The sequence below is a fragment of the Apis cerana genome, linkage group LG6 (genome assembly GCF_029169275.1).
Source record: "Apis cerana isolate GH-2021 linkage group LG6, AcerK_1.0, whole genome shotgun sequence".
Taxonomy (NCBI): domain Eukaryota; kingdom Metazoa; phylum Arthropoda; class Insecta; order Hymenoptera; family Apidae; genus Apis; species Apis cerana.
The window spans coordinates 5304569-5327258 of record NC_083857.1 but is presented as its reverse complement, the minus strand read 5'-3'; the positions used below and the strand labels follow the sequence as shown (position 1 = coordinate 5327258).

Sequence of the window (22690 nt, the reverse complement as noted above, 5' to 3'; positions counted from 1 at the left end):
AATTTTCATAAAAATAAGAAAAAAATAAAATATTCGCAGCAAATCTTTACTTTATAAATATCGATACAGAGGAAATAGTAAGGAAATATTATCTTATCGTTTTTGGCCTATATCATTAATTAATTTGTTGGACTCGTTAACATAAGCGTAAGTGGATGTTGCGGTTTTCTGCATAATTGATATCATTAAATCGAGATTAAGGGAATGAAAAAACAAAAAAAAAAGAGTGTTTCAATTTGCCAGAAATTTATTTGCGCTCCGTTTTAGCGGACTACACAAATTACGTTGTAAATTATTGGTCTGTCTGTGATTTTCCAATTTTACTATCTTTCGTTTCTTTTCTTTCCTTTCATTCTTCATTCTTTTATTTTTTCTTTTTTCCTTACATTTATCGCACGCTAAATTTTTTTTCACCAGGAACCAACTTATGGTTTTAAATGCATTTTAAAGATGTTTATTTTAAATGTAACAAATTTTTCTTTCTTTTCATTTACACAGAGGACACAATTCGATAACAAAGCTGTACATTTTCAAAATCTGATTAACATGATAAGTAGAACACTGTGGTTATCTAAATATATTCGATGAATGTATTCGTTTATTTTTTAATCCAAGATGTAAAATAAAATATTGATTTGTATATAGATAATAAAATAATAAATATATTAGATTTAATTAAAATTAAAATTTTTTTCGTAAAACATTGTTGTTCTTTTAATGAATAATAATGAATTTTTATTAATAATAATATAATAAATTATATAATTAGATATATTTATATTTACAAATAAAACAGAAATAATAATAAAACAAAGATAAAATTTCTATATAAGATTCATATAAAATAAACTAACAAAAGTAAAAAAAGTGAATTTAAAAAAATATATTTATCTCATTTATTATCCCAAATAATTGTTTTATTTATTATGTTTATAATGTACAAAAAAGTAAAATGAAACAATTAATATATTAATTGATATATCATGATAAAATTGATATTATATTATATTCAAATCATTAAATATTCGATATAGATTCTAAAAATTCGACGAAAATTAATGATATCAGATTTCAAAAAGTACAGCTATTCAAAAGTACAGCAAATTCTATCGAAATTGTCACGACAGTACGCACGCGTTCAACAAGTACAAATCAAGAGCTGCTATATATGGATACATATTCTAGGAATAATGGATTGTACGTTGAGCATCCGTCTAAAAATGTCTAGAAACGTTACAATTAAGGCGAACGATATTTATACGAATACGGAAAGGGAAAGTCGTCCCTTTACGGACTCGTTTTCTTTTAAAATTTTGCGAAACATAGATCCGAACTTAGATCAACTGGATAATTATCGCCAATTAATCATTATAAAAGATATTTTCTCCGTTTATAATATTTCTGCAAATCATTTTCATAATTTTAAAAATATTAGAATAATAGACATAATTTTTAATTATTACAATGATTCCAAAATTTGGCACAAATTTCAATCATTTAAATAATTTTGTTTTTTTCCCTTTTTATATGGCGAATATGTTGTCCAGTTTTCACTATTTTGTAGCATTGTTCAATTTTGAACACATTCAATCTATTTGAGAAAGACGAAACAAGATTCGATGTAAATTGCCTAATGAACAAGTTCCAATATTTTGCTTTCATATACACGTATGCTCTTGTATTTCTTTTTATTTTAAAATGCAACCGATTTTCTTTCATTATGGCACACGCCAGGCACAAGTATATCTCCATTTGAATAATTCACGCGCTAAAAGGCATATATGTATAGCTCGGAACTATAAATTCGAGCAAATTAAATCACAACATAATAAAATAAAATTTACAAAAGGATTCAAAATATATATTAATTAAAAACTCGTAAAATTTATGAAATAAATTATAGTCTACTAAATAGCCACCAGATAAATATATCCCCCATATTATTTGTATCTTTTCGATTTTTTTTTCTTTTTTTTTTTTTAAATTTTGAGTACACATCGCGTGTTACGACAATAAAAAAGTGTATAATAGTAAAGGTGTTGTATTAAAATTATTAAAAATTAACATCGTTTATCATAAATACAGAATTATTTAATTGCAATAAATGATAATCATATTGAAAAATAATGGTTCAAGTGAATTTCACTTCGACATACGTACATTTTTTTTTTGTTTTTATAAATATTAGCTAAATAATGTAACAGCACTTCTCTTTAGATTTCACGCGATTTCGCGTAATTAACGACCGCGTTTATGCCATTTTTGGTCCGATCGTGATAAACCAGTCTCTTATTTATATATTTATTAATTCTTTTTTTTTTTTTTCAACGGGACAAACACAAAGATTCTGCTAAACGCGGTCGTGTTTTAACAAAATGCAATCCTTGATCCTACTATCACAGTCAAGTCTCCCGTTTCTCGTATCTCATATTTTCAACTATAACGCTTTATCCGTACGTTTCGTCGTATTTCACACATACATAGAAGAACATATGTGCAATAGTATCGAAATATGTTCACAAGTGAATAGAATATTTCGCGAGCACTTTCGCATATTGAGAATAATCGTTTTGAAAGAGTTGAGTAGAAAAACAAAAATAAGAGAAGATAGAGAAACAAAGAAAACTTTCGTTATTATTTTGAACGAACGATCAGAAAAATTCTTTTTCGTAGGAACATCAGTGTGCGCGAGAAATGCAATGGTTTTTTTTTTCTTCATTTTAATTTGTTTTTATCTAAAAGGCGCAGTATTCGATGTTCGACGACGAAATAATATGTATTCCAAACTATATCGGAATATTGCACAAGCTCGTCTGTTAAGAAATTTTTTGTTTCAAGTGTCTTTATGATACTGACATAGAATCTTTATTTTCGGTATGACACAAATGTGTAATCTTATTAATTCTATAATGTAATTCTCATTTTCAGCTGTATCGTTTAAAAAGATAGTGCCCCAACTACCCTCAAATATATAATAATTAACAAGTAATCGCGAAATATGCATTATTTTATGTGTATATATATATATAGCTTTTTCATAATATTTATATATATATATATATTTCACTTTATTCATTATATTCTTGTTGTATGTGGGGCATATACAATATGTGACTAGTTCAAAAACGAAAATCCCTTCGCTCGCCTTGCGCAAAAAAAATTTTCTTTTTCTTTGTGTTATGATCAATTCACGTTATATCGTTTCATAATACATCACATATAAACTGTCTTGCTTACATTCGAATATACGGCGTTTTCTCTATTTTTTAACGTTTATTTTGTTTAATCTTTTTAAGCATCTTAATTAGATTCTGCAAGCATTTCTGAAAATTGAAAATCGAGTTACGCGTACTTTTCAATCTATATATGAAGGATTGTTACAATTTTTCTTTTTTGAAACTTGTATATGTTACTTTCTTCTCTTTTTTTTTTTTTCTGTTTTGTCGCTTTACTTTAAATATTCTATAATTTCCAGAACCTGTTCAGGTAACTCTAGATACTCTAATAATAATATTTGCCTATTGAGAATTCTAGAAACAACATTGTCGATTAGTTGTTCAATTCGGAATCGTTTTCACACGCCGAAAGTAATCGACGCAGACCACAAAGATAATCTCGCATTAATGCGAGACGCTTCATACGCTAGCGAAGCGATGGGGATTCGTATTATTTGGTTGCATTAAATTATTTAGCTTCGTCGGGGGCTAACTCGGAGCATCTTCCGGTTCCACAACGGCACCAGATACGCTTGGATCTGTTTCACCACTTTGGCTCATTGATACAAACTGTTGTGACAACGTTTGTAGACTCTGCCGTACCTAAAATAATAAAGATATAATAAATATTAAAAATAATAAAGATTTTTATAATCTAATTCTTTTTTATCATACAGAAAACAATCAAGTAACATTTACAAAAAGACACGAAGATATTCCTTATGAAGAAATAAGAAAAAAAATTGAAGATTAATTTTTAAAAAAATCAAGATTGAAAATTTATTCAATTAATACTTCAGATATGGTTCTTTAAGTAATATTTATTTTAATGAATAATTCTAAGCAAAATCTAGTTTAAATTTTTTAAGAAAAGAAGATTGTCTAAATAAAATATAATAATGAAAATATCATTGAAAAACTATAGGATATTTAAAAAAAAGTTAATAGATAAAATTTTCAAAATAATCTAGAAAATAATATATATTAAGAATACGATATTTATGTAAAATATTTATTTACTATAATAAAAAATATCGTACCTTTACTATTTGATCAAGATTTGTATTAAGATAATGCAAAAGTCGATCCTGAGTGAAACGTTCTGGCGAAACAAGAGGATGGTTTAGATATGCCGTGTGTAACCTATCGATACGAATCATCATCAGAGCCGCCGACACATAGAGAGCTGCCAAAAGAGCTATCAGGATAGTGATCACTGTGCTAGTTTTCAATCCACTTTTGAATAAAGATAAGATACCAGTGGATTTGGATGTAGTAGGTAATAATGGCACCGTTGGTGATGATTCCACTCTAAACAAATTTAAATTATTTAAATTATTAATTATATCATAATTAAATAAAGATAATGATAATTATTTAATAATTCAATACATGATATATGGTTTAACATTTTAATTAGAATTCTTTGTAAAACAGATTTTTTTTAATATACTTTGAAGAAAGTTTTGTATATAAATATTATTTTCAAAATGATAATACAAAATTTTAAAACTCCAAATCTTTAAATCACTTTATAATTATTTGAATGATTTTTTATAATTATACAATTCTTTTCTCATAATGCTTTGTTAAATAAATTTATTGTAACATTAATATTAATAAATCTAAAAGCTTCTTTAAATAATGATTATATAAAATGAATATATAAAAAATTGATTAGTTTTCATCAATAAATCAATAATAAAAGAATTCTTCTGTGTTCATAAATGTATCTTTTTTTAAATCGTTAGATGGCTCGCCTATAGTGTTGCGTGATACACTGTTCGATTGTGAAGAGATTGAACTGTATTTTTGAAAAAAAAAAAAGAAGTTTTTTTAAAATAATTATTTACTTCGGAGGTGGTGGCAAACTCGGCCTGGCAATTGCCAATGGAACACCATCGGTATCGGTACAAATAGTCGGCGGTCTGGAATTCAGATCCGTCCCGCTTTCGGACATACTGGAATCATCCTCCTCGGGATTCACTTCAGAATCGTCGACTAACGGAACAAGAAGCTTTTCTTCGTTTGCCAACGGTAGGATAGTTGGTGATGGTTGTGGTTCCGTAGCTGCATCCCAAACTTGTTTCATCAGCTTAAAAGTCGAATCTCTAGATAGAAGGGAGCAAAAAACGTGTCTCTCCTCTTCTGTAGTGATCGCCACCGCATTTGGAATGATTCGCGCGGTCTTTTCTTTGCTAATTTTCAATACAGAAATCGTAGGTATCAATAGCTTCGTTACATAGCCAAACACATTACTGTAGAATGCAAAGTAGTTTGGTGTAATGTACAGATGTCCTTGCAACAAGATGTCGCCTACCAGTGCGCAGCTATAATAGTTCAATACGCGTTCATCCGCAGCAACCTAATAAAATATTTTAAGATTAAGTGATCTAGTTATTAGGGGAGTTAGTTTTTAAAAGTTATTAAGGTGCAAATCGATAGCACTCATAGAATTTAGAAATATCTTTCTATCTTCAAAACTTTTGTCACTTTTAGTAATATCATTCATATTATTTTCTAATTTAGATATCATTATTATAATGATGTAATTAAATACACATATACATTGTGTATAAATAGATAATTTGTTTAACATAAATTTTGAAAATTAACATTTTGAAAAAGAATAACTTGAATGAAAAAATAAAAAATATCATGAAAATGTTTTAATATGAAAATATACAGATTTGCATTTGAAAATTAACATTAATTTTTTAATGCGTATTTATATAAATTATTCATGCTTTAATATTTTTTATTAAAATTAAAAATTATTAAACAAATAAAAGTTTAAATACTAATTACATTATTATAAAATTAATTACTTACATTTAAGATAAACTTTAATATTTTTAAATGCTTATAAAAAATTGAATGATAAAACTTCAATTACGAACATTGATGTACTTGTCTATTCGCGAGGATAAAAGAACACTGAAAAACTAAGCAACGTTGAAGCAACATTTTCATTTAATTCCGTTCTAATTCAAGAAAGTAACATTGTGAAAGTGAAACGTTCAAATAAACAAGTGAAACTCTTAATATATTTTACCTGAGAGAAATGCCTATGGAATTTCTTCTGTCTTGCGCTACTGGTAGTTGTTGGTGAGGATGTAGACGAGGACCTGTTAACATTTCCTGGAGCTTGCACGACACCACCAGCTGCCATTGATGGTGCACTTCTGCTAAGCGGTTTCGAAAGATGACTAAAAGAAATATGAAAATTCAAATTAGTCAAATTATATAATAGAGGTGGAAAAAAATATTAAAAAAAAAATCTTAGAAATATTCATCAAGAGTAAATAAATGTTATATAAACATATTTTTATCTAGATAAAAATAATATGAATAGATAATAATTGAACATATAATTCTAATGATTTCTATTCTGATTTCTATTTCTATTTTCTATTCTATCTGAATTTTATTTGAAAAAAAATCATGTACATGTTATTAGAGCACAATGGACTATGCTCGTGACGTATAAGTTTGTGTCAATATGCATACTATAATATGAACATAACAAATATTATATTATGAAGAATAAAATTCCTTAAATAATTTCTCTTTTATGAATTCAATTTATTATTCAATTTTTTATCTATAATTTTATCCAATAATTATTTCAACATACGATTCATCAATCTGCCCCTAATCAAATAATTATATATTACGAAAATGAAAAACAAATTATATTCGAATAATCACAAGCTTTCGATCCACAAACTCGAGACCGGTTAAAGGTGTACTAACTTTTCTCACGAACATTAAAGAAATAAACTTTAATCTCTCTTGGTTCTTTCGGAGTTGCGATCTTCAATTAGTCATCGATAGGATGACCGACCGCTCTTATTTTAAATGATTACACATTAAATCAATTTCTGCACCTTCTTTTTCGTATTCTCGGGCTCCAAATGTCATTACTCCATACGTCGTATTCCTGTATGGACATGTTGAAATCCTATTGAAAAACAATGGTAAATCTGATGGACAGAGTAAATCTTAGAGAGAGAGAGAAAAATACTAAGACTCCACAGATTTGTTGGTATCCAATGTTATCACCGAAAGAATTCCAATTTACGTGGTGCACCATACGATTGATGAAACGAACGATCAACTACATTTTAAGGAACTGGCATTAATTCATCGACCGCAACTGCTCGAAGGAATTATTTCGATCGTTAATTGCAGCTTGCTACCAATCGGCTTAATATAAATTAAGGTCGAGCGACGATCGAAGACGATCAGGGATGCGATACCAGTAATTGAATCCGCTGGAGAACATTTCGAGTTGTCGTTGATTTTTTATTATCCAACGATGATATTAATATATTGTACGAACATGATTCCTTTCTTTCACAAAAATACGATCGAGGAAATTGTTGGAGAATAAGTTTTAAAATTGGAGAAGATCATATATAAATAAAGATCACTGATGGAACAACGATTTGGATGATGGTAGATTTTTAAAACACGAATCGAAGCACGTGTAAACATTTCTTCTTTCTCTCTTCTCTATTTCTTTTCCGTCTCTTCTCCATATTTCTATCCATTTCTTCGTATTTTTTCCGTTTCTCTTTCGATTCTCCACGATTCCTCTTCAATTTTTTCCTAATTTTTTTCCTCTTATAGCTCCTTTTTCGGTTCTTCTTCACTTTATTTTCGATCTCTTTTAACTCCTTTTAAATCTCTTTTCACTTTTTTCTCCGTGATCGATTTTCAAGAAGCTACACGTCAATCACGAGCAGGAAACAACGTAAGAATTTCAACAGTGATCACGGTTGCGGAGTATCGATCGTTTAACAAACGTATCGCGTACGGTATTAGACTGACAAATGCAGGATATATCGTGATGTTATCGACTCAACAGTTTGATATTGATAATACCTGACAGAATATCTCTTTGCCTTTTTCTTCTTTGCAGACTGAAGAACGTATTCGTGGGTTGTGGAAGAAAAATTTTGCGATAAACCAAATCCGCATCTGAAGAATATAGAACGATGTATTTTTTTTTATCATATTATTCATGATAAAAAAAATAAAAATTATGACAGAATAATCGATGTGCGTCTCTTAAAATGTTTTTAAATATAAGAATAATTCATTAACGTTAATTAATAATCTGATAATTGATCGATAATTTGATACTAAAAAAAATGAGAAAAAAAACGTATCGATATATCTTATACGTATATCTTATTTTAACAATCTGTTTTTCTTATAATTATCGTATAATTTCTATTTTTTTAACAAATAAGAAAAATTATATTTATTTATTTCGTTTAAATTTTACATGCTTTTATTAATTATCAACTTTTTTATTTAATACGTAATTTAATATTAATATTAATTTTCAAAGTTAGTTAAAATAATTAATACAAAAAGAAGAAGAAAAACAATTTCTAATTCTGCGATTTATGATAAGTAATATTATATTACAATGATATAATATATTCTCTTTTTGGATACAAAAAATTGATCATGTATTCATTTTACAAAAATCTATTAGAATCTTAATAAAAATTCTAATACTTTAATAACACTCCAAACAAGATTGAAAATATTATTGAATTAAATTACAATTTATATTTTATTAATCTATTTTAAGTTTTTATTTTTTACAGATAATATCAAATCAATGATCTCGAATACATCTTAAAATATATAAGAAACAATTAAAATAACATATTCATTTTTCAAAGATATTTTTCAATGAAACTTTATACGTTTATGTATTAATTTCATATTCGTATCAATATAATTGAATTCTAAATATTAAATTGAATCAAAAATTTTATCATTACAATATAAATTCTTATAGTTACTTATCACATATCTATAGATTTATCTAAAGATTTTTTTAGATCACAGTTAATTAAAATTTATATAACTTCATAACCATTCTATTTTCATTATCTTTTTTATCGTAATCATAAAAATTCTACATTAATTATAGAATATTTATGATTATTTTCCTTTTTAGTAAATAAAGAATAAATCACATAGAGCTGAATCTTTAAATTTTTTAAATAATAATAATAATAATAATAATAATAATTCAGAATAAAAAATTTCAAAAGAAATTTTATTTGAATGAACAACTAGTAATCTATTTTCTTATAATTTCTTCCTTTCACCTCTTTGTTTCATTTGTTTTATTATTTTTTTTATTATCATTGTTTATTATTTTTTTTTATTATCATTAAATTAGATTCTTTTTACATAAAAAGCACTGTTGAATAAATTATTTTACATTTCATAACACAATAATAAAAATTATGTTTTTTATATTATATAAAAATTATTTATATATTACCAATAAAAAAGAAAAAAAAATTTAATTATTCTTCATTAAAAGAATAAAAAAAGAAACTTGAATATTATTTCTTTCTATCCATGTGACATCGTTCATGTGATGTTACGAATAAAATGTGCATTTCGCGTGTCAATGTACAATTAAACTAGCTTTCATAATTCTTTTTGAGGTAAATTTTATTTAAAGACAGATATTAGATTGCAGGTTATTAGATATTAGATTACCATAAAAGATTTATGGTAACAACGACTCCTATTCAAATTGTGGAATAAATATTTTTCTTGAAAGTTATATTATAAATGATCAAAAAATCGATGTCATTTATTCAAAATCTTTATCAAGCAGGTGTCGCAGAAACAACGTAATTTGCTTTTTACCGTTCTATATGAACAGGTGTTTCGATATCTCGTGATATGTTATCTCGTACAACTAATAATTTCCTGAAATATTAAATCTGATCAGTTATGTTATAGTGAAAATTTCATTTCGTATTTCTATGGCAATACAAGACTTAGTAAAAATCATCGACAGACGATGAGTAAAACGATGAAAAAACTATTACATTGGTTTATTTTAATTTTAAATAATATAATAAAAATCTAAATAATATAGTTATTTTAGAAAATTTATAAAGAATAATAAATATATTGTAATTATTAAAATAAAAATCTAATTATCATGAAAACGAATTTCAAATATGAATATAAATATTTTTTTGGAATATTTTCAGTCATTCATTATGATACATTATGATACATATTTCATTATGATACAAAGATCATCGAACTTTATACTCTACAATAAACTTCATTAAAACCGCTATCATATTATAATATACAAATATTAATTTATCATTGATAATTCATTGTTTCAATTTTTAATATGGAAAGATTTTTATTGCGGAAAGATTAATTAATGTGCTTGATAACTTTTAAAAACAAATATATTTTAAATATATTTATTCATTTCTTATATATATATATTTATTTATTCATTTTATATAACAATAGATATATTATAAACCGTGTTCTAAAAATATTAAGCTAGCATAATAGTCTTATGCTTATTCAAGATTAACCATTTGATCTCTATATACAAATGTAGAGTAGATTATATATATTTATATAGTAAAATTGGGATAAAGTATATAATGAAATATATACAAGATGTTAACTTTAGAGTTGTAAGCAATTTTAAAAGTTTCAGGAAAAACAAGAATTAAATGAATGGAAATACTTAATTAATTGATTTGTTCGTGATGAATTAAAAATCAAATCCTCATCAATTTCAATCCTAATTAAAGTAACTAAAATGTCAATTTCTTTTCTCTTCATTGATTCTCACACAATTTATTACACAAAGAATCAAGTAATAAAAATGAAAATAATTCATGAAATATATTTAATGTGTGTTACATGTTTTTTTTTATTAAAAATTTTTAAGATATATATGTAAGACATTTTATAGCTCTAAGGCTTTACTCATGGCATCATCATTATAAATTTTTAATAAATGTTGAAAAAATTGAAGAAATTTAAGTCTTAATATAATGAAATTAAAGTGAAAGATTTGATGAATAATAATTTACTATATTTAAAATATATTATTGTGTTAAAAAGAAATGGAAACAAAAACTTGTTGAACTTCAAAGAGAATTTAACCAAAGATTTGTTACACTCTATATGATTAGCCTCTATGAACCATTCAATTTAAATATAAAAGCACGTGAATAGCTTCAGAGAAAACAAATTATCACATTTTATATGACTCATCCTATATGCACGTGGATTGTATATTTATTAGGGATGTATATCAATTTTATTTACTAATCTAAAATTCATACTCTCATAACAGATGATTAATAGTGTATAAGGAATGTGAAATTTTAATCTCATGAAAAATTAGAACAAAAAATTAATTTCTCAAAAAAAAAAATTTATAAATGACCACACAAATATTAATCAATTATTCCATTTTCTGCATTTAAATACTTAATTCTTATAATCAGATACATATTATTACATAACAATCTTATAAATCTTATCAATATTCTGTAAGTGCATAATATTTTGATCCATTATCAATAACAATCTACAATTTATTGAAAATCTAATTAAATCGTAAGATAATTAATCTAATTTACAACCAAATTTGAAATTTCCAACGATTTGCTGCGAAATTATACATGAGCATCAAAAATAAAATATTTTCTGATGCTGAGACAGATGCTGTTATGAATCGTAATAAGACCTGTTTACACGTGGAAGGTGAAAACGAGAAGCTGAAAGATCGTGGACTCACCTGTCGTTACATCTCAAGGTCGCATGGCTCGGGCTTCTCGGAGGCTGAGAGTTATTGGCAGAGGTTACTGTAAGCTGAGAGCCACTAATCGACTGTTGGCCCGCTTGTTGCGCACCAGGAGATACTTGAAGAGGCGTGCTGGGCGCGGATCGTGCTCCTATGGACCCCGCAGACCTGGAAAAATACAGATAAACCAATCAATGCCTCGTTCACTGAAATATTTTTATGAGCGATCTTGTTGGAATTATGCGAAAAAGATAAATCGACGATACAGATATTAATTGTAAATAAGTATTAATTTTTTTTTTATTACTCCTCCGCTCCCCGTCCTTTTTTTTATTTTCTGAATTTATTTTAACGTGATAAAAAATTATTTGAATATTTATATTTCAATTAATTATGTTATATTTAAAAAAGTAAAAGAACAAATTTTGTCTACTATTTTTTTAAAACTGTCTCTTCAAATTACAATAATTCGATATCTTCTTTCAAATGCGGTGATATAAGTTCATGTTTTTTTTTTTAAATTATTTTAAATATCAAATAAATTTTATTTTATTTATAAAATAACGATTTTAACAATGTTTGACTAATTTTTAAAATTGTAAATATATTTAAAATTCTAAATTCATTTCTAAATTTAACATTTAAAAATAATTATTGCCGATAAACGGTCGTTGGTCACCAGTTTCTTATTATCATATTGCCTATCGTATTTAGTTTGTCAGTGAATAATTAAAGTACAAATAGTTAAGAGTTCATCGGTCATTGTAATTTTTACAGTGATTTCATAATAAATTAATCTACCGTGAACAAAGATAGCGCTTTTTCTTTTCTTTTCTTTTCTTTTTTCCATATTGTGAGTCCGAAATAATTATATAGGATAATAAAAAATTTCTTATCATTTTATTCTGTATTCATTTTAAAAATCTGACATTATCGTCGTGACATTAAAAAGAAAAGATATTCAATACATATGTAAAATAACAATTGATAAAAACATTTTGTTTTTTAAAATGTATTTATCATAATAATGTTATATTAAAATACAATTCTTCATTTGAATAACACGATTTCAATCGATTCTAATCTCTAATAAAAAGTCCAAACTACAAATTAATTAATCTTCAATAATATATCAAATATCTTGATATACTATTATTAATGAGAAATGTTTAAGTAAAAAATATGAAGGAAATTTATGTATGAGATAACAAGTCATATATAACATATCATATATTACATAAATCATACTTTAAACTTAATTTAAAAAAAATAATGAATTAGATTGTAGACAAAACTTAAATTTACATATAATATTAATTTAAACACAGAATTCATATTAATGAATATGAAAAAAAAAAGTCTCACATTGATCCATGCACGAATAATATAAAATCGTGAAATAAATTTTACATGAAAATTATTATACATATTGACGATAAGTAATGTATTAAAACATCAATATAAAAAGAACAATAAGAAAGAAATATTACGTGAAGAATAATAATAATATTATATTCAAAAATTTCTATAAACATACCTAACCCTGGTGACTGGGCCAGAAGAGAGGCAAAAATCGATCAAAGCACGCGTTTCGAATTCCATCGTTCAATTTTTCTTTTTCTATACAATTTTATAGACACAATTACTTCTGAAAACGAATTGTTCGATCTGACAAGAATCCAGTATCGATATCGATTTTTTCGTATCCGAAAAATCGTAATGAACTCAGATTCACCTGGATGTACATACGTGTAACAAATAAATTTGACAAAACAGCTTAACGTGCTGCAATTTTCTTCCTTTCAAACAACATCGATACGAACCAATAAAGAGAAAATTGAAAAGCAAGTGCGACAGCCACGTTGAACTTTCTTCGATAAATTGTGTGTGACAAAAAGAAGTGACACGGTGATTGTTAAATAATTACGTGATATTTTATTTAAAAGTTAAAATTAGATCTTTATTGCCTTCCTCTTTACTTTGCCTTGCGAAAAAAGAATAAATTTCCACGAGACTTTAATACCAATTTAAAACTTTACTGATAGGACGAAAAAGATTGAATCTTACGAATAAAAAGAAATTCTTAAAGAAAATTTATACCAAACTTTGAAAACGATTTTCGACGATTAATTAAAAAATGATTTGCAAGTTGAAGAAGAAATTTAAGAGAAAATTCCAAAAATGATTAATCATCCAATAATTTGTCCAAAAATCTTCAAAGTATAAATTTTAGAAAAAAAGGAAAAGAATTTTGAATCAATACGTCCTTCGAAATCAGCTAACAGGGAAATATTGTCGTCCCGCGACAATAATAAACGATTAATAATACATCTTAAAAGACTTTTTTATAATATAAACGATGTAATTTTTAGTAGAAACCACGTTGGAACCGATGTTTCTTAAAAACTACTCGGATCGAGTTTCGTAAGTTTGCCCTTAACGAGCTAAAAGCTAGCCGAGCAATGAATAAGATGCTCATATCTTCCACAAGAAACGAAATAATTTTACTAATTTTACGATTATTTATCTTATTTTTGCAATTTTTTAACGACTTTCGTCGATTAATCCATCGTATATGGATTTAAATATCAGAGAACGATAATTGATTAGTAAAAATTTGATGAATTATAGAATGAAATAAAGGCAGCTGAGGTCGAAGAAGAATATTCCAAAGAGATCAACGTGAAGAGTCAACCACGGGCCAGCCGGGAAATCAGACTGACAACAGAATTGAAAAAGAGCCACGATGTAACCCCCGTTATTACGACCTTTCGACCTTTTTAATAATTAATAATTGCACTATACACCTAAAACATAGTAACACATGACAAGAGTAATCTATATCCTCCTGGTGGATATATCACAACGTACGTGTTGATTGATTTCGTGGCAGGTATGTGCATATAAGGAAAGAGAGAACAATGAAACCGGAAGTGGAGGGGTTTGATGGAAAGTTCTGCAACTGAACAGATGTTAAATGTTGAGTAATTACAGTGGAAGTTGTTGGATCGAATTACTATATCTTTTTTTTTTCCGTTTTACTATTCTATAATCGAAATTTCTAGAAGATATATCCAAAGAAATTTGTTATGTACGTATTTTCAATAAATTTTTATAAATTTACACACAGAAGAGAAATATAGATATTTTTTTGCAAAATAAAAGCTTAAATAAATAACCTTTAATATATATAAATTAATTTGTTGTAGCTTGAAAAAGCTATATTTTCGTTTATCTTTTTTTTTTTTGGTAAATAAACTAACAGGAATTTAAAAAACGGATATTTTTACATTTCATTTTTACTTTTATTTTACATATTTTTACATTTAAAATAAAAATAAAAAATATTAAATTTAGCCATTTTATAATCCACATTTCTCTTGATTATGTTAATCAACATCTTTACTATTATAAAACTTTTTAAAATATTTGCATATTCATTCGTTATTTCTAATTTCACTACTCGCAATAAATTATGAATGATTACAAATTTTAAATTTTAAATATCAAATATCTCAAATGATCACATAATGATTACATTTGATATTTTACAAATTTTTATATTAAATGATAGTTTTTTTTTGTAGAATAATTTGCGATTCATTAATAATTGCAAAAAATTAAAAGTATAGCATAATCAAAACATAATCTAACCTTTACCCCAACTTTGTTCCAAGGAAAATTTTTCCGCAGTGATTTGGCTGTCTCATTGAGGAAACGGAAAAGCATTTTTTATTAGCCATTTGGCCGTTTTGCAGGAAATATGTAGCCGAAGCTTTGAATCAAATTGCTTGGCACGAACCCAAAAGGTCGAGCGTGCTGCGCATCAATAAGAGGTAAAACCACATTTGAAGAGAGCATGAATTGTGCGCCATGTCTTTTTGCAAACCTGACGTCTGCTTAAAAAGAGAGATAAAGAAAAGACGTTTAAGAACAATACCGCATTTATCTGCATTGTACTCGATTTGACATAAATACAGACATTTCGAGTTGAAATAGAATATATTCCGAACAGGCGATAAAATTCAATAAAAACATTCGATTATCTGAAAGAAAGTTGAAAGTAATTTGAAATCGTTTTTCGAAAGATGAATGAATATGTAAAGTGATCTAGTTATTTATATTTTTCTGCTGCAAATGGAGAATATATTTTAAGAATTTAATGCAGTTGTAGTTCGCTCAATCTTTGGCGAATTTTATGTGTTATGATTGCATACGTTAGATTTTTATCTATTTTTTAACATAAAGGAATTTATATATATATAATATAGTATAGGATTCAATTCATGATAATATATATATATATATTTTTAATTAATAGTGATTCAGTTATAATGATACATCATGTGAAAGTCATATAGATTTTTCCAGAACTATTATATTCTTGATGTGTCTTTACAATGTTAATAAAATAATCTTTCGCTATTGTAAAATATTCAGTATGCATTATTGAAACATAGCAGGTGTACATCATTGTGAATTCTTTTCGAAGGACGCCAAACAACATACAAATAATAAAGTAACATATAGTAAAATGAACAATTATTTTTTTTTTTTAACAATAAGCAAGTTATTAGTAAATGATAGAAACACATTTATCGTGAACGGCTACGATAATAAATTATAAATTCAAAAAAATGTTTTCTTAAGCGATAAGATATATGAAGCAATTATTCAATTAATTATTGGACATAAATGTCTTAAGAAAAATGTCTTAAGAAAAATTTCATTTTTGAAAATTTTGATTCTTATTTCGACTGCTATTAAAAGAATCTTTTAATTAATTAATTAATTAATTAAAAATATTATCCCATAAATTATTCTGCCAGTTAACGATAATATATCTGGATCGATATATTTTCCATTAAAATGAAATCATAAAAACCGAGACCAAATCAAGTCAAATATAAAGCGTAAAAATTTTTCTTATACTTTATAACACTTGGCTCGAAAGCAAATCAAAAATATTATCAAAAAAATATTAGCCATAAAAAATATGCTGGTTAACACAGTAGCAAATATCAAAATAATCCGCATAGCCGACGTTCCTTCGTGAAAGGGTGCCACGTGTACGCGCCACTCTTAAAATAGAATCGTTTAATTACGGACGAAAGACGAAATTTAAATAGAGGAAGAAGAGAAGATGTACAGAATGGGAGATCTCGGTTTCGAAATTCAACTTTCAAAGGCAATCAGATGCAAACTGACGGTGTACATGTGCAATTATGTAAATATAATTATATCCATCTCCCTCGTATTTGCCCATTTTTGCATGTTTTCGCTGGTTTATTATTCATAGATAGATTACTCTGTTGCACGATATTCACGTACGTGTTTCAACGCCCACTAAGCGAGAAATATCCGTGGAAACGAAAACATCGTCATATCGCGTGTGCATCGACTTTTCCTATCTCCAATGATTCATCATTAGATTAACAGTTTTCAATCTTCAACAATTTTCTGTGAATAAATAAACACTTATTCGATCATTATCTTATTTGTATAACTTATATTTTATATTTGGAGCTTATTCAAAATATTTATTATACACGTAATTTATTTAGATAATTGAATGCTATTTAAAACACAAAAAGTTATTTTTATTAAGAATAATATAATTTGTAATTGAACAAATTTTGGTTCAAATCATGATTGAAATATAAGACGCAAAATATAAGAAAATATAATTTCAATTCCAAAAGATAAATACAAATAGCATATATAGTATTATATTTTAATATAACAAAATATTCAAAAATTTATAAAAAGAAAAAATAAATTTTTTTATATAAAGAAATCTACTTATATGTAGTTAATTATATTTACACGTTCAAAAATCTTAAGATATTTACTTTAAAAAATTAAAAAATCAAAAGAACTAAAGTTTATACAATAAAAAAGTATAAAGTATTTAATATATTAGATCTTACTTGAAAACACGTTCAATTTAATTGAGTTATGTCACATAACCAAGTTTTATTTAAAAAGAATAAAATGATTTATGATTTTTGAACTTTAAATTTATATAACATTACAGGAAATACACATATATTACATTTATGAATTATAGTGCTATATTTAATATGCATTTGTAAATACAATGTTAGTATAGTTACTAAACCATGAAAATAGTTTACGAAAACTAAAATGCACACTATTTCTATCATAATTTATACTTACAGTTATTTTTAAAAATTATTTATAATTCAAATATACGTGTACGTCTATATTTTCATAGATAATAATATTTCTATGTAAATTTGCTTTAAATAATATGAACATCAATACACAAAAGATGTGAAAAAAATTAAAATTGAAAGAGAAATGATCACAAAGCTTTTCAAATCAAAAAATTATACAGTTTCTTATCACATAATAAAAATAAATAATATAAATTTTGATTAATATATTTATCAAGATACAAAAATATATAAAATATCTAGAATGAAATTATAATTAATATTTAATGTATAATGAAATGAATGATTATTTATTAAATATCAATTCATCATATATGTTCAAAAAGAGATAAATTTGAACGAATATTCTTAATTCACTTTCACTAATTACACGTGTTTATATGTTTATATGTTTCTATATCATAAATTACAATTAAAAATCATCAAAAGAAATAAAATTTCGAATCCAGACCATATATAGCGCAAATAATACGATAATTGCAAAGAAATACGAATTTCTTTCAAATTTGAACTGCTTTCGAAAGTTTTCTACGAATTTTCCAAACAAACAAACATATCAAGTTGACGTTATATAAAATACGACCATCCATATCCGTTTATGCACGTGCATATTTTCTCGCAGGCCTCGATAATGAGCGCACGTCTGATATGCGATTCATCGTGTTTTATTCAAGCAACGTGTTGTCGCCTTGTACCAACATCATCTGAAAAAAGAACTCGATCGTTGTTATTCTCGAATCGTTCGGGATCGTGCTCTACGTTGCGACATCGTGTTAATTCGAAGAGCGATGCCTACGAACGATAGGCAAATCGATCTGGATTCGACGACCTTCCTCTGAATTTAAGCGATGAACCCGATTCATTATAAAAAAAAATTCTCGAAAAAAAAGAAAAGAAATCTCTCTATTCGTACTTTTTTTTCGATTCGTTACCCTAAACCTTGCTCTAACTCGACTTTGAAGACTAAAAGATCTTTTATTATATTTTTTTTTATATTTTTGATTTAAGTCTTTACGTCCTCATTGATTTTTATTTGTTGTAAAAATATACAGTGAAGTTTCGATCTCGGAAATTTTGAAAATCAAGCCTTCGATGACTTTTGATCGGATAGCCGATTTAGTCGACTTCGAGTCGAATATTTTACGCGATTTGAAATTTAGATTACATGATTTTAAATGACCTGATCGAATCGATTTGGTCAAGTAAAAATTGTTCTATGTAGATGTTTATCCATTAACCATAGTCTACGATCAGATCACATTCTAATCGTCATTATTATGATAATCATTGTTATAATACCCTTAATATTATTAAAATATTCAAGAGGATAATACGTTACATTTAATCCAAAAAATAAAAATAAAAAACAAGATGAAAAATCAGTTTTAATAATACAAGATTGAATTTTATAATTATTATTTTTTTTTTGGAAAATTATGCGATCAAATCAGTGAAATTATATGAAATTAATTGAACATTAAGATGAAATTTAATAATTGTCAGCCAATTCAAAAAGTACATTCAAAAAGATTCAAATTCTTTGTATGATACAGAAAAACGTCTCGTAAACGATCCTCGGGGACACGAAATTCTCCTCTAATTAATTATTCTCGACCACGTGCGAGGAAACAGGTTCGTCTGGGTGTACATTGGTGACAGGAGACGTGCACCATTTGCATTCATCCCCGTTCAATGGAAGACTCGCAGACTGAGCCACGATACCTTATGCGTCTCCTGATGGAGTTAAACAAGCGTATATATGAAGGGGGTTGGTGAGGTCTTTCATCAGTCGTAATTAACTGACTTTTCAAACACGTGCAAGGGATCTTGGATATACCGGGTGCGACTGTTTTTATCGATGGTAGAAGAGCTGATTTCTCGTGCAAAAGTGAAATCGAAATTTTTACGATAAATCGTGCTAAAATCCCTCTATTGAGACGATTAATCTTCAAAATTTAATTCTTAAAAATTAATTCTTTCAATTTAAATTTAATTAGGGATTCTAAAAAATTTTTTTGTCAGTTATATTTTTTAAAATATTCTTCTTAAAGAGCATATAATTCTATAATTCTTGATAAATATTTTATTATATACGTGGAATAATATTATGTGAAAGATTGTTAAATTCGTTATATCACTCTATCACGTTCACATAAATAAAAAATTCAAAATTGAAAAAAATTAATTCGATATTAAAATTTTCCCCTTCACAATTACAAGATAAATATTTAAAACAATACCAAGATTATGAATTTTCATAGAAAATGTTATTTTTGCAAGATTGCAAGTAACATATAGATCGATTTATGAAATATCAGATATTTACTTTCTAAAATTTTTTTTTATTTAAAACCTGTTAAAACATACACATACAAAATGAGCCTAAGGAAACTATTTACACGTCAATAATTATAATAAAAAAAAAATAGAATATTATAAAGGGTTAAAATATAATACAATAATATTTACATACAAAAAAGATAAGTTTCGAATAATCGATCCGGAAACAAGCTTAGCACGAAAAAAATACATTTCGGCTTATCTTTGAACGAGGAATTAGCATGTTTCTACGTTGATGCATGAACATTGCCGCATACCATACGCGAGATATAATATAATAAGAAAACAACGCCGTTGGACCACGAAACAAAAGAAACTTATCGTGAAAACTGACTTACGAGTTGTATTTATTCGCCGACTCGTCGTTTTACACGGCTGACGACGTTTCTGTTGAACGAATAAAAATCCCCGATGATTTTTCACACGTAGACGTGCGTGCGCGTATAGCACCTCTTCTGCTCGCTCCTCATTTGCATTCAGAGGTCAAGGAATCAATCGCGAGCGCCGTGAGGGGGGGAGAGTGAAAATTTATTCGACATCGATTCGTCGATCATCCTGAAGAAAAACTGTCGAACGACTCGATTAAGCACACACGTTATCTCTAGTTGCTTATCTGCGATCCCCTGGAACTGATTTTTTTCTCCTTTTACCTATCGTTTTTTGAGAACGATCTTCGGAGGATTTGCTAATTCTTTGTTTCGCAAGTTCTGTAATATTAACGTTTTCTCTTGGAATGAATAATATATTATTATGTTGAAATTTCGAAAATATTTTTAATCTTGATTATCATTTTTAATAAAATCACTCAATGGTAAATCTGTTTTACTATTCAAAAAAAAAAAAAACAGTAATGAATTTTAATCTTGATTTTATTCAGATTACATCAATTAATTATAATTTTTTAATATAAATGTACCTTTTTTTTTTTTAACTACTTCATCCTGCTAAAATTTATATCAAGAATGTTAAAAAAGGAGCTGTAATATATTATACATAAAATATCTAATTGAATAATAAAATTGACAACTTTCGTTTTTTAATAACTATAAAGATGCAAATTTCGAATTAAAAACTTTATTAATTTTCGAAATATCTGGACTTTTTAATGTGGCATTTCTTAAACTTTGTTTTTAATATTAATATATATTTCAACATTATAAGAATTTTTATCATTAATTTAGCATGTTTCTAGTATTAAAGTATAATAAACAATGTATACGTATTTATTTATATGATAATAACAGATTCTCTTATCTTTGAAAAATTATTTCTTTAAAAAATGTTTTTCCATATCGTTAATATTCATTAACATATTTTATAATTGTATGATTTTAAATAAAATTATTTTAATATCTAATATATTTTCGCATAATTGAGATTATTAAGAATTAACTAACGCTAATAATGATGAGATGTTTCTCTCGTTAACAATTTATTTTTAACTAACAACGTAATATTTAATTTTAAACTAGTTGTTTACCACATAACTATCTATATCTTAATCCTAGACGTTTTACCTGAAATCTTTGTGATATAAAATTTTTTATGATATGATTTTTTTATGATGCAATACATACTTACTTAATGTTTTTCATTTTCTATTAATAAATTTTAAAAATTTTAATCTAGAAAATTATAAAATATCGAATGTTTTTATTTATATTTTGTAATTTTTTTTTAAATTTATAAAATGATCTTCAATAAGAAATTGAAAAATGTTCTTTCTAATTTAAATAAATTAAAATCATGATTTTTATCTCCTTGACATCTTGAAATTTATCAAAATTTCAATAATAGCACAATTGCGATTGTTAATATGCATATATGATTCATCAAACTGAAATTATATCAGACTACTTTAATCGATGATCCATTCAGTACTTACTAAACGTACACTGATAAATATTCTCTGATAAACAATGCGATAAGTTTTCATAAGTTCTCGAAGCTAAAACTTTTTTGATTTCAAAACGCATCGATCGAATAAATCATCGAAAATTATTATGGAATTATAATGCAAAATGAACATTCAATAATAAATAAATCATTAACATTAATCCTTTTATAAAAATAATTATTAATACATTTATTACAATTTATGGACGTACAAATAAATACTACTATAAAAATAAGAATGAAATAATAATAAAATAAAAAATAATAAAAAATAAGAAAATAAGAATTAATAAAAACATTCCAAGAAACAAATTGCATATTTTGTAATTGCATAAGAATGTGAAAAAATTGTTATATCGTTATTTAAAAAAAGAAAAATTTTTACATGCCATATATCGGACTTAGAAGAATTG

The 22690-nt window shown here is 26.1% G+C and overlaps 1 protein-coding gene across 3 annotated transcripts in view; it reads right to left on the bottom strand.

Annotated features, from left to right (window-relative positions):
- Positions 1-229: 229 nt before the first annotated feature.
- LOC107998308 (GRAM domain-containing protein 2B) overlaps positions 230-22690 on the bottom strand; it is a 58353-nt gene continuing 35892 nt past the window's right edge. For all 3 annotated transcript variants that reach the window (XM_017057506.3, XM_062076091.1, XM_017057508.3), the window contains 5 exons: positions 11836-12009; positions 6271-6424; positions 5069-5580; positions 4256-4526; positions 230-3818 (listed from right to left, as the gene is read on the bottom strand). In XM_017057506.3, the coding sequence (XP_016912995.1) occupies positions 3705-3818; positions 4256-4526; positions 5069-5580; positions 6271-6424; positions 11836-12009 (1225 nt within the window). In that variant the 3' untranslated portion in view covers positions 230-3704. The remainder of the gene's footprint in view (positions 3819-4255; positions 4527-5068; positions 5581-6270; positions 6425-11835; positions 12010-22690) is intronic.